General features: G+C 40.3%; 1 protein-coding gene across 1 annotated transcript in view; it reads left to right on the top strand.

Annotated features, from left to right (window-relative positions):
* The window catches only part of adck1 (aarF domain containing kinase 1), a 77,066-nt gene that overhangs the window by 1,028 nt on the left and 62,114 nt on the right, over positions 1 to 13,924 (top strand). Inside the window, exons 2-3 of the mRNA XM_041954599.1 lie at positions 1,040 to 1,179; positions 2,629 to 2,712. Of these exons, the coding sequence (XP_041810533.1) occupies positions 1,048 to 1,179; positions 2,629 to 2,712 (216 nt within the window). The 5' untranslated portion in view covers positions 1,040 to 1,047. The remainder of the gene's footprint in view (positions 1 to 1,039; positions 1,180 to 2,628; positions 2,713 to 13,924) is intronic.

Raw genomic sequence — 13,924 nt, 5'->3', positions numbered from 1 at the left:
AGACGAAAGCACTCTTATTTATCAAACTTTATGTGTCTCAAACTTTGACGTTATGATTACAAGCCTTCACGTGGCCACGTTTTGTTTCCAGAACTGTCACTGATATATAAACCAAACACATCGGCCTCTCGTCGTTTGTTCTGTGTGTTATCTGAGTAAAATAATGTGTTTCATGGCTTGAAGGTTTCTCTTCACTGACAGCTCTGAAATCTGTCTCACTGAACAGGGAAACAAGACACGTAAAGTGAAGTCTGATAAGTAACAGAGTGCTGTCGTCTATATGATCAAATATGTTCCACACATGCTCGGAGGCTGCTGTTAGTGAGAGTTCTAACATAACAAAACAGGTAGTGGATTAAATAACTTTAATTGAAATTGAATATTCTTGGATTATTGCTCTTTGGAGAACATAATGTTAAATTCAGCACGTCTGAATTACAGCCATTCATTGCAGGATACTTACACTTAAACAGTTTCCTCGCCTCATTCAAATGTGCCAGCTGTGGGGGCGGAGTCTTCATACCGCTCAGTTGAAAGACTTCTGGAAAGGATGCACTCATGTATCCTCGCTCATGGCTCCTTCGAGATCCCTCCTCGCTCCTCAGAGCAGAACTAAGAGTTTTGAACTGGTTGTCTGTATCTTCAGATTAAGCTCATGTTAGCTGGTTAGTGTGATGTACAGTGATATTATTTTAGCTGAACAGCATTCATTTGTATAGTGAGAACTATGCTCATGATACTTTCACCAGACCACAGTCTTGCTCCCCCCATAGGCCTCTGGTGTTGCAAACTGCATAATGTTAAAGCTCCACTTTTCTTTAGCTAAAGATTTGCAAATAGTTTGCCTAATGCATTTATCAGAACTGTGGAATGATGATTCAGCTGTGATGTGCATAAAAGTACAGGCTGAAAAAACTGCTCCGATTCTTGTATCTTTTCTACTTGCTTTCATGTGATTTTTACACTTCACAACTTTTTCCATAATGTCCGTCACTTTGTGAAGTCTATGAGGACTTATTCCTGATTCCTCCTCCCTCAGTGCCTCTGATGGCTGGTCGACTCCTCAAAGTCTCATCTTTGGCAACAGCAGTGTTTGCCTCCTCTGGGTTTTACCTCTACAACAGACAGCTGGACCTCAATGACCTAAGTGTGATCCGCTTCGGACGAGCTGCAGCCACCGTGAGTTACTGCACACTTCAGGCCTGACAGTCTTGATTTGGGGAGAGTGGATTTGATGCATCCACAGATTTTACATGTTTTATGTTTTTGTCTGATGTTTTTATGTTTTTTTCTGTGCTCAGGGGCATGTATCATGAAGCAAGAGGTAGGTTAGCCAGCTATCTTTGCCCTTCAGCTATCCTGAAACAGGCTCAGTTTGACCTGGGTTAAATCTCCATTTTAACCAATACTGTAACAGCTCACCTGTTCCAGAACTTAAGAGATCAGCTGATCAGATCAAAGCAAACTCATACCTAAAAAAGTGAGCTTGGTTAGGTTTTGGTACTACTATTTGGTTTCAGTAACAAAATTACTTGCTTAGGTTAAAATAAGCATGTCGCTTACATTTGCCTTTACAATTCACCTAATTCTTGCTTTTTAATGAAACTTTATTTATTCGGTATACAAACAAAAAGCAGAATATACATATAGAAAATACAGAAAAATAAAACAGAGTTGCGAAAGTGCTGAATGTTCAGTAGTCAGTTATTTCATCCTGAGACCTCCAGCTTCAGTGTGTGAAAGTTTTTCTCTAATCAAAGGCTTAATACGTGCCAAGGCAGGCTCTGTGTTGTATCCAAGGTCTTCCTCCGTCTAAGGTCAGGAAGTACCTGTTCTATGACCATTTCACTGTCAGTTACAGTCTGTTGGATGACCATAGCACTTCTGGTTTTCCACAGTTTTGTACATACAATACTGAATAAAAGCCTCTTTAGTTGTTGCCCAAATTAAATATACACACTGTTTATTTCTCCAATGGTGTTATGTCCTATTAAGTACTTCACTCGTGATTCTGGTCATGTAGCTTGTAGCTAAGAACTCTGGCTCTGCTCCATGAACACACCCAGAACTGGATTGGAAGACTGCAGATGCAGTTGATAACCTGCTTCATGATAGCAGTTATTCAGAATCACCACTGTTAGACTGGTAAAACAGGTAACCAAAGAGAGTCATACCTAATTACACATGCTTCATGGCATAGGCCCCTGGTTCTGTAGAGCCTTCAAAATAATCCCTAGATTTTTTAATGTTGCCGCCCTTTGATCAATACACTTTCTGTATGCTGTATATGACTGCTCACCAGTTTCCAGAGGTATACTGCAGTGTTTGTGATTTTTAAATAGGTGAAAGGACATCATACTCATACTGCTGTTAAGTTGTTGCTTTTCCTTTGTTGTATAGATTAGCTACTAGCCTGTCCTCCACCTGTCACTCAGCCTCTCAGAACCAAGTCATCCCATTACTAACAGTTGTTACACTTTATAGCTGACAGTGTCATTATTATTCCATAGTAAGTTTCTGAGCTGAAATATAGTTGCTCTTGCTTATTTTAATGATTATTTGTACAGTAGTTTTCAAAAGAAACTTCTACCTGCTGACTCCTCATGTCACTGCTCTGTTTGTCTGCAGACGGCGGTCATCAGCTATGATTATGTGACTGCTTTCAGACATGTGGAATACGGCACAGAGGAGTACTGGGCACTCAAATCCAAGGTAGATGCATATTTATGGTGTTTGTCATAGGGGTGGGGAAACCGTGCTGCGCTTTCCACAGCATAGCAAGGTGAAGGCAGTTGTTCACCTCAATGATGAGCTGGAGAACCACAGTTCTTAAACCCCACCGTGGGTGTTTCTCCCTGTTTATCAAACACAGCAGAATATGTTTACATCTTGTTGTGTAGACCAATTTTTATTGAACAAGCTCTGTTAACTTAGTGACAAACGCATCGCATTTCCTATAGCTGCTTCACAATAAAATTCCTCTGCTCAGGGTCCAAAATCTGTCGATGGCTGGTAAACTGAAATTTTCAGATTACCATAAAATTGCACAAGATACAGTGTCATTAAAATCACAAACGGTAAGGTAATTGTTGAGTACCTGCTCATTATATTGACATCACTGTCATGAAAAAGCCAATCTCTCCTCACCCATTTATCTGTGAAATGCCACATCTTGATCATTTTTCTTTTACGTCCAGATCCTTCCTTTTTCTTTTTAGGTTGATCTAGCACAGAAGTTGCCACTGTGGTACGTGTGACTACCAGTGCCACGTACCTAGCTAAATAAAGTCAGTGTAACCATAGTGACATTGGATCAATCAAAGAATTATGATAGTTACTGATGGTCAGACATTGCATGTCACCACCATTGTACATAGTCAATAAAAACAAAATGTCAATTAACATTCTGTGGTATTGTAGTGAAGCAGGCCTATTTCAGCACCCACCAATGGCTGCTCACCTAACTTAATTAATTTGCTACAGGAGATTTTTACTTGCATTTGGTGAGTGGTGAGTGCTCATTTTGGACCCTGCCCCCTCGCTGGTTCGCCGATGGATAATTTTGAATGTGAAACTGCAGTTGCAGGCATAATTAGGTTTGCATTAGCACTAAATGAACACAGCCCAAATGCAGCTCTGATAGGGCAGGAGACTGATCAGTAAAATAAGGCAGGTATCTGAAAGAGTGAAACTAAACTCCTTAACTTAACTTTTCCTGTTTTTTGTCACCAACATCGTCAGGTTATTAATTAGCTAGCTGAATAAGTTGTTGTTTGAGATTACAAAGCTTTTTCACAGACTTGGTTGACATTAGCTTAGCATTTGTACTAGCGTTAGCCAACGCTCTGCCACAGTGTTCGAAATTCCTTACCAACATGCTATTCAGTACTTGATGAAGGATTTTCCTAGTCGGCTAGTAGTCATTTGTCCAAGCCATTAGTTGACTACTCATAGCACATTTATTATATTCATTTGATTACTTAAATATTGATTTTTTGGGCAGGCAAAAAGTGAGCAACAATGCTAATGACAAACGCAGTAATGATTCTGAATGTGTCAAAACAACCAGCATGGAGACTGAATATTTTCTTTTCACAGTATCATCTCACACAAGTCTTGTTGTTCACATACATAGAAAAAGATCATTTGTATGGCTAGCCATATGTTGCCTTTATTGGAGATGTTTCATATTTCTTAGATTTACCAAATTCCAGTTACTGGTTCAACTCTAGCATTTACTGACATCAAAGAGAGGAACTGATAATGAAATCAACTCTAACTTTGAGATTTACCCCAAGTACACATGAGACTGTTGAGCAGCATGCATGTTGTTTAGATATCAGATTGCATTATTAGTCATAGTGAAATCCACCAAACAGGATCATGTTTTACAGGGGGAAATCCCACTAGAATAAAGGTAATAACAGTAAGTCTCAGCTGATATGGACTGAGTGATTTGTGCTTGTGTATGTTAAAAGGCCACAACTCAGTCAGGTCTCTCAGAAGACTGCTGTTGGAAAGGTCAGAGACCACCTGCTCGGGTAGTGCAGAAAGAGCTCTGCTGCAGCAAGAGAACGGCAGTGAACTTTGAAGAGCATGGTTCAGCATGGCTGGCCTTGTGTATGGCACACACACACACACACACACACACACACACACACACACACACACACACACACACACACACACACACTTGGTACAGCCCCCTGAGCCCTGCTGGTCAAGCTTGGCTACACATGCTGATTAGAATTAATGCATGGAGCTGATTTAATACAGAGAGGAGGCTCACCTTCAATTATTATGAAGCCATAGAGGTGAGGCAGCAGCACAGTGTCTTTATGCTGCCGTTTTTTCCTGGAGTGTAATTTTCTGTCTAACAGGACAGGAAGGAGACAAAAATGTCAACGACAAGGAGGACAAAATACTGACTGGAAAATAATTCCACTTCTTTACACATAATGGACACTGTGATGATGTGCTATTTACCATTTAACCAAGGTCTACTGTGAGTAAAGATCATTTTGAAGAGTCTAATATATGTTTAGATATTTGCTGTGTAGCAGCAGAACCAGTGTTGGGCATTAACACATCTGTGTTCAGTAATCGACATGTTTAATGCTTTGCTGAGAGTTAGATGCAGGATTAATTTATAATATCACTTGCTGATCCAGTCAGTGTCTTAAATCAAGAGAATCATCATTGGTTGATGATGTTTCAATAAACATTGACGATTTGTAACTATTAATAACTTTGATGAATATGGAATATATTGTAGGACTGTCAGATTAGATGTCAGATGAAGCCATCATGTCAGTGCCCTTTGACCTCCAGCGTCCAAGGGACACATTTGACTGCACAGTTTATTTTTCTGCATCTCATTTTATCTGTTGTCCTGTTAGTGTTTGTCTCATGTTCATTTCTCAGCAGAGTAGCCAAGGTGCTTTCAGCCTCTCATGAAGAGCTTCACTCAAAGGCCACTCAAGCAGCCAGTCTTTCTGCCTCATCAAAGGTTGCCCTGAGTGAACCGAGGGGCCATTCACAGCCAATTAGTGTGTATTACAGAACAAGCACGGGAGCACTCTCAAGTCTTCCAAATGAGTGGAAGAACATGCTATGCAGTGAAGGAACAGATGGATTGCTTTTTGTCATCTGAACTAGCTGACTTCTGTGATTCCTCTCAAACTCAGGAACACACTGTGGCTCCCCGCTACATCCTTTGTAACATATGTAGCAAACTCTTGACAACCAAACAGAATGCATAGTTTGATATTTTCCCTGTTATTTAGGATAATAACTACAACACCAACAATAACAGAAGTTGCTTTAAAAAAGACAGAATGAACATAAAAACAGAATAAGCCACTTGATAATGATATTAAAAATAAGATAAAAATAAGATAAATCAGTTTCAGCATTTTTGGATTTAGAAAATGTTGCGTTTAGCTGTGTTTCTGAGGTGGAAAATTTTTTCCTCCTCTTGTTAATGTGGGACTTGAAGCTTAGGTCCGATTTTTGGATAACACCAAGACTTGTAACCTCTGGTTTGTTCAGCAGCATTCCTCATTTTGTGTTAGGGCTGACTAGGATTTCAGTTTAACTTTGAAAAATGATTGCTCATCCATTTATTTATTGCCGAAAGACACTTAGTAATAGAGTCTATACCTCCAGCAGAATTTGGTTTAGTAGAGATGTACAGTTGGTTTATACAGAGGTTTTATAATAGCTGTTTTGAACGTATTTGGGAAGATGCATGCTTGCAGAGATGTACTTATAATCTTCAGGACATGACTTGAAACACTGTCAAACACCTGCTTTAAAGGTGCAGATAGCAGGAGTATAACTCAGCTTTGCTCACCGCCATCTTGTTTTCAGAGAAGTGTAAACACCCCTTCCTCATATCTTTTATCGTATCTCTTTTTTTCACAGTCTTGAACTTGGTGTGATGTCCACCACCTTGCCTCCTCTCTCTCTCATCTTCCTCTCTCCCTCACACGCTCTTGCACTCGCACAAACACACACGCACACACACGCACGCACACGCACGCACACACACGCACACACACGCACACACATGCACACATACACACAGCTGGCTGTGAGGATAAGTGCTTGGATTTAATCCTTCACTGTTTATTTAGTATTTGAAACACTGGTATTTTATCTGCCCCTTGTGTAAGACACGGTTTGGTTATTTGTCCCTGATCTCATGGTAGAGCCCAATTATTATGTATTAATATTAAAGATTTATAAAATCTAAATATTAAATTATTATATTATTATTTTATTGATAATGTAGTTATTGGCATCAGTAACTATCCTAAATATCAGCTAATAACCAGACCTACTCCTGACAGATTTCAACAGTGTAACATACATGTTGTTAAAAGGACTGCTTTCATAGTAGTTTGGAGAAGAATATTTAATAGAACAGTTTTGTTGATTTAATGAAATAGATTGTTTTCTCAGACAAAACCTGTTTCTGTTGGTCTTCATTAACATAATGGGATTATGACCGTAATATAGTGTGAATCCTTCAGTCACCTAGTTATTGCTTTGTGAGCTGCAGGTATGTTTTTCTCTCTAACTGCATTCCTAAAAATATTGGCTGCTCTGATTGTTTTAGGTAACACTGTTTAGACTTTAAAATCACTTGCTACATTAACACAGATGTATTGTATATTTTCCTTTTGTTAGACCTTCCATTGACTGTTTTCAACACGACAGGATTGTGTCGATGGTAAAGGAGAAGCAACACTGTTGAAATGACTAATGTAAGGTGTGATGGGTGACTAGCATATCTGGATGATCATTGCAGTTTTTAAATCTTTTGAATGTGAAATAGATCATTATACCCACAATAGTTTCACACTTTGTACTTGTTTGCAGTTGCTTAAATGACGTGAAACATGGCATTCCATCTGATGATTGCTATTTTCTGCTGTGGATTGCACAGACTGACACATTTAATTCACAATTAATTTATAACAGTGAAATTTTAATCTTCATCAAGGAAAAATTCTATCTTGTTTGCCTGATGCTGTAGGATTGCATTTGTTGCACAGCTGATATGAGAGAGGGACAGAGCATTTTGCTGTGGTTGGGTAACTTTCACTTTGAATGAGTGAGCCGTGTACAGAATGATGAAGCTCTCTCTTAAAAAGCTGTCAATTCATAATCTTATAATTGTCAGGAAAGGTCTGGTAGTAGTAACAGGTACGGGAGTATCCTTCAACATGCTTTCAGCGCAATTCTGTCTTACATTGTTTTATTGGTCTTGCTCGGCACTGTTTTAAACCTGGGTTGCACACAGCACTAAAAGTCACGCAGTCGTGTTTCAAAACATTAACTGTTCATGCTCAATATCTAGACTTACAAGTCTTTTTGAAACATCTGCCTCAAGTCAACATCAAGTCACAAATACAAAGCAAAGCCAAGTATCTAGTCTCGACAGCAGATTGAAAGTCACCCACTTCCTTTCAAAGCTCAAACAATGACCTCTGCCTTGGAGACGATCTCTTCTGCCGGGTGTTTTCTTGCCACATGCATCAATAGGGCGTTGTTGCTCTCCTCCAGATCCACTTTGCATGAGTCTCATAAAGCCTGGTCCTGAGAATAGAAAAATAGAAATATTTATCATACTCTTAAAAGTGGCTGCACACCAACAGGTGGCAACATTGTTGCCCCCAAACCACCACAGAACCTGAAGAACCTACATAGAAGTCTATCAGCCTCGACAGGCTGAAAGCTGTTCAGGCTTGGCCAGACAAACAGGGACAGCAGTACTGTAGGACTGAGTGATGCAGAGTGTTGATGTTGACATTTGGCCATTTTAAAGGTCTCCTCCATTCAAAAATGTGTTTTCTTGATGGCAAGACTCATACGGATTATACAGAATGTTATTTGTGCAGAAATTGTCACCAGAGCGCCCTTTTCACATTTTTCCCCTGGAGAGAGAAAGCTTCTCTGTCCTTCCCTGACATCTGAGTTGCATGTGTGATGTCACCAATAGGTCAAACCTGTCACGGCCCAATATGTGGTCACTTTTATTTTCTGCATACACATAGGTATTGAGTAGGCATTGGAAGAATATAAGCTGCCAACTTGGATTTCATGGTAAACATCTTCCAATCTTTGGTCCAGTCTTCCCATTTGCATTTCATAGATCCTTGCATTCTCAATGAGGGTAAAGGTGTGCATATGCAAGACAATATATATGACAATTTCATTAGTTTATTGAACAGATTGGTGGGGGAAAAAAAGGTTTATAAAGTATTTAATTAAATGTAGAACATTTTTGAAGAGTTTACAATACATCTATAGGGGATCTTTAATTCAGGAAGTCAGTTAACTACAAAATGTATTAAGCTGACTGTACATTAAAAGTATGGACAAATGATCAAACAGAAAAAAAACAACATATACCTGTCCCAATTTTCTTCGAGAAACTGTGACTACTATTCAGCTTGCTATTCCATTTTCAGTTTTAGTTTGCAATTGTTGAAGTATTCCCCAATGTTTTTGTGCTGTGGGCGTTTTTTGCATAAGCATTCAGTTGTATCTTAACAGGATACATGACTTAGTCGAACCACTCACCCAGAGGTTGTTGAAATGGTCCAATCTGTCAAAACTTCAGCAGAGAATCTGCTTTCTAGACACTGACATCTTGATTTAAATGTGTACGTCATTATTTTCACTCATGATTTAACATGAGTGTGTGTCCAGAGAGCACACAGACTATCTGTTGTTTTAAGTAAGTTTTAACAGACTGGACCATTTCAATGACTTCCTAGTGACAAATAAGGGCCTGAATTTAAGTTTTAGGTAATATAGAATGGCTCTGAGAAAAAAAAAAAGTCTCAAGGTCATTTCACTACCTGTTTATTTGCCCAACTGTGGTATGTAGCTAGCAGAGTGTTGTAGCATACATACCACAGTCAGGGACCATCAACTCTCCAGTTGGAATACACTCACTTTTTGCCACCAGTCTCTTCTGTTAGCGTTTTCACTCTCTGCTGCGAGAGCTGCACTCTCATGGTGACCAAGTTCAACTCCACTCCCACATAAACAATATGCAGGGAGGAAAGAGGAGAGCTTTTCCTAGTTTCATGTGAATCCTAAGTTTAGTAGGTTTAACACCAGTGTCACTGTCTGTAATGCAGCTTCCTTCCTGAAGCGACTATCACTCTCACATTTCTTCTTACGTAATAGCTCCAGAGCCATTTTCATGCATCTGGAAAATGTGTGTGGAGCCAGGGAGGAACTGTATGGTTGCCGTTTCTACTGATGCTGTGTCCCTTCGGAATGAGCACAGGGATTTCATGTGTTTCATTATGATGAATATTTAAAGATATGCATCCTTTAGGTTGATGAAAGTGAACCAGTTGCACATTCCAGTACCTTTGATCGTCAGCATATCAAACGGACTGTCCATTGTTGATGCGTTTAACAGACACAGATCGAGATCTGTCTCTAGTATCCCGTTGAATTTTATTTTTTTTGGGGGGGCAAAATATGTACATTTTGCCGCAGTGTCATGCTTCTCATGGAAACGAGCCAAGCAAGAGCCCTCGCCACCATCACACAAGCTGAAACGCACTCCAGTGCAACCAATGGGGGGCTCGTAAGGAAAGGGCTGACTGGAAGTCTCTAGAGGCTGTCTCTACTGGGGAGGGGGCGCGTAAGATACAGGCACAGCTGTGTCAAGAAACTGCTGTTAAGGAGGAGAGGGCTCATAAACGTGACAATCACATGGGCCTGCACTCACACACATCCCAGGTGGGGCGAGAAGACACTGGATGCAGACAGATGTGCGTTGTCCACACGAGGCGTGTAGAAGTAGAATCATTTGTTATCATTTTGCTTAGGCCATTTGTTCTCCTGTTGTGTTTTCTGTGTTAGTGATTTGGAAAGAAGACCCTGGAAAAGACCACCTCGGTCACCTGGTAAGCAGCAAGCTGGACCCTCTACAGTTTGCATACCCACTGGGCATTGGTGTGGAAGACGACTCCCGTCTTAACACGGATAGCTGCCAACTCCAGAAGTTCTCCAATGATACGGCCATCATTGTAGCCAACATGTGTCACAGGGGAACAAACTGGAATACAGGGAAGTCGTCACCAACTTTGTCGACTGGTGTGGACTGAACCACCTGCACATCAACGCCAGCAAGACCAAGGAGATGGTGACAGATTTCCACAGGAGGGTGACACAGATCACACATGTGAGCATCCAGGGTTTAGACATTGAGATCGTGGGGGAGTACAAATACCTGGGTGTGCTCCTCAACAAACAAACTCCGGACAAACTGGACCACCAACACAGATGCCCTGTACAGGAAGGGCCAAAGTCCTCTCCATCTGCTGAGAAGACTGAGGTCCTTTTAGGACACTGTTAAAAACATTTTATGACTCTGTGGTTGCATCTGCAATCTTCTATGCAGTGGTCTGCTGGGGCTGTGGAAGCTCTTAGAGGGACAGAAAGAGACTGAACAAACTGGTCAGGAGAGCTGGCTTTATCTTGGACTGCCCTCTGGACACCACTGAGAACGTAGGCGAGAGGTATACGGTACAGTGCTTAACTTATCCAAAATAACTATGTGCAATTTTTTTTTTCAATCCTTGTGCAATTTTTAAATATTTCTCAATACCTTCCATTGGCAGTCTATTTTTTATAGTCGTTTTTATGAAATTTACATATATATTGTCAACTTCTTATTTATTTATTTTCCATTGCCTTTGCTGTTGCTGTCCTTATTGATGCTGCCTTTAACACCAAATTTCCCCAGCTGGGGATTAATAAATTAGAACTTATCTTATGTAACATTTCTCTTATATTTCCATGAAACAGTACTTCAGTCAGTATATGTGAAATACATTTACATATTTTGTTCTTGTTGGGCATTTAATTTATAACCGTGCAGTGAAAATGAAGCCACTGATAACTGCAGTTTTACATTTCCACAGAGCACAACCATGAGCAACTACATTTTTTTCTTCCTTTTATGTCTTTTCAGATACCCTTTCTGAATCCTACTGAATCCTAAACACCTCTCCTCTCTGTCTTTCACTGTTCTTATCCCTCCTTCTCTCCTCCTCTCTGGGAGTTCAGTTTCTCCAGTATCAGTACCTCATTACAAGCCACGCCAACAGATGATAGGGTAATTAAATGTGCCTTACTTAACTCAAATGAATATTACATTATGGCCCTTGCTGAGACCTAGGGGCAAAGTTGGGAGGCGGTGGTGGAGGGTTGGGTGTCTTGAATTTAGAGGTGTAAAACTTGTTTAAAATGCCCCTTGTAAACAAATAGTTGAACCTTTTAAGAAATGTCCCAAATAGAGGTGTAGAGATGAACTTGATATATTACCGCAAAATATCCAGATTCAATAATGACCATGTCAATTTGATCTCCCATTAATTCACACAGAACCCATTCCATTTCATTCCAATCAGTATTTTGTTGAGGCCTTGGGTAAGTGGCTTAGCTGTTTATCAAGCACTGCTCCCATAACCAGTTTGTTCATTTTTATATTGTTAATTATTAATGAACAGAATTTGTTTTTACACCAATCTGCTCTTATATGTTAGTGGTTCTCTGGCTGGCTGTAAAAGAAGTTGTGGTGCGCTGTCAGTTGTGAGGCCTTCTCCAACAAGGCTCCATCTTTAAGCTCAAGCCAAAGTCATGTCAGAAAACAATAATATAGATGCATATCTTTAAAATTGTTTTGTTAGAACACATACAAACAATAAGAAACATCCAGAGTGTGTTTTGGGTTGAGAGATGTTAAGTAATGTCTGGATTCAGACCAAACTGCAAATACAGCACACATATACAGGATCCGATGTGTTTTAGACTCCAAACACTCTGAGGCTACATGGCGTTTGAGACTACACAAAGGAATACATACTTTTGTGTGAGCATTCACAGTATTCCAATCAAAATAAAGTGGCATTAAAAAGTGGCATCAACCTCAGGCCACCCGGTTCATGACTGAAAACATTAATAATCACATGAGTCACTGTGGTTCTGCTGGATAAGATCTTAAGGCGCAACCAGGTAGGGGAGAGTGTTTGGTTTGGGGATCTCAAAATTGCTTCTCTGCTCTGTGTGGATGATGTAGTTTACTGGCTTCATCAGACCATGACCTTCAACATAGACTGGGCCAGTTTGCAGCTTAGTGTGAAGCTGCTTGAATGAGGGTAGGCACCTGTTAGTCTGAGGCCAGAAAATGTTGGCCTGCTCCCTTAGGGTTGAGCAGTGAGTTGCTGCACCAATTGAAGGAGTATCTTGAGGTCTTTCTCATGAGTGAGGGTAAATTGTACTGTAAGATTTACACGTGGGTTGGTGCAGCGTCTGAAGAGGGATATCTGGACTACCTTGCCAAGTCTGCCACCACCACGTCCTAACCCCACATAAGCACTGGGGTGGGCAAGGTACTGTTCTATTGCCATGGTCTTAGGCCTGTATTTCAAATGCCTAATGCTTGCTGGCTTATTGGTGGAGCATCAGGCTGCTGCCAGTGTTGGTTTTCTACCGCTATTGGGTCTCTTAGGGTCCTCTGCATTTTGGTTTGGGGCAAATTATAATTGAGTCTGTTTTCTAGGGCTACACATCTACTCATAGAACTAGAGTTACATCCAGTAACTATTTTTCTTGCTATAATGCAGACCCCATAAATATGAAGATGTGGAAGGTAACATACACTAATTTCTTTGTTGTTGGCTGCAAGAACCATCACAAAAGTCTCCACCTACTCCCATCATCTGAATTGGTGATGACCCACTGGATTAAGTTGATGAAAACATCCCCACGACAACAACAACAACTGGGAACCTCTTCAGCTGTTTTTGTGCAGTAATCATTTTGCTATGGACAGGCCTCAGGACTGATACAAAGCAGGATTTACTGCAAAACTGAAGGTCAAGGAAAGGTCGACTACACCTACAAACTCAAGTTTTGGCATTTTTATGTTTTACTGTTTGTTTTGCTGGTTAACCTGATAAATTTGTTTGTTTGCACATTCCGTGTCTAATGTGGCTAGTAGCATATTTCAAACCCACGTACTGGAGCAATGTTGCTGTATTCAATATGGACGGATAGACAAGAGAAATTGTCTCATTTGAGGCCAATTAAATGACCAGAGTTGTAGCTTGGACGTGGGAAACTTTGTCTTTACATTGCTTTTTATGTAGTCTCACAGACAGACCTAAATTTATCTCCACACATCATACTGTGACACAAGCTTGGCTGGTTTTGTGGTTGCAGGAAAGCCCCCTTTGCTGTGAGGTGTGTGTCTGTTGCTGCTGTATGTAAATGTACTTGATAGACATGTCCTGTCATACACTTACTATTGTACTTATATAAATTTGGTTTTCTGCCAAAGTACTCTATCTTGGTATGTGTGTCTATCAGTGTTGAGCAGTAG

The sequence above is a fragment of the Chelmon rostratus genome, chromosome 15, assembly GCF_017976325.1.
Source record: "Chelmon rostratus isolate fCheRos1 chromosome 15, fCheRos1.pri, whole genome shotgun sequence".
Classification (NCBI taxonomy): Eukaryota; Metazoa; Chordata; class Actinopteri; order Chaetodontiformes; family Chaetodontidae; genus Chelmon; species Chelmon rostratus.
Note: the sequence above shows the minus strand (reverse complement) of the source record. Positions and strands in the feature narration are given on the sequence as shown.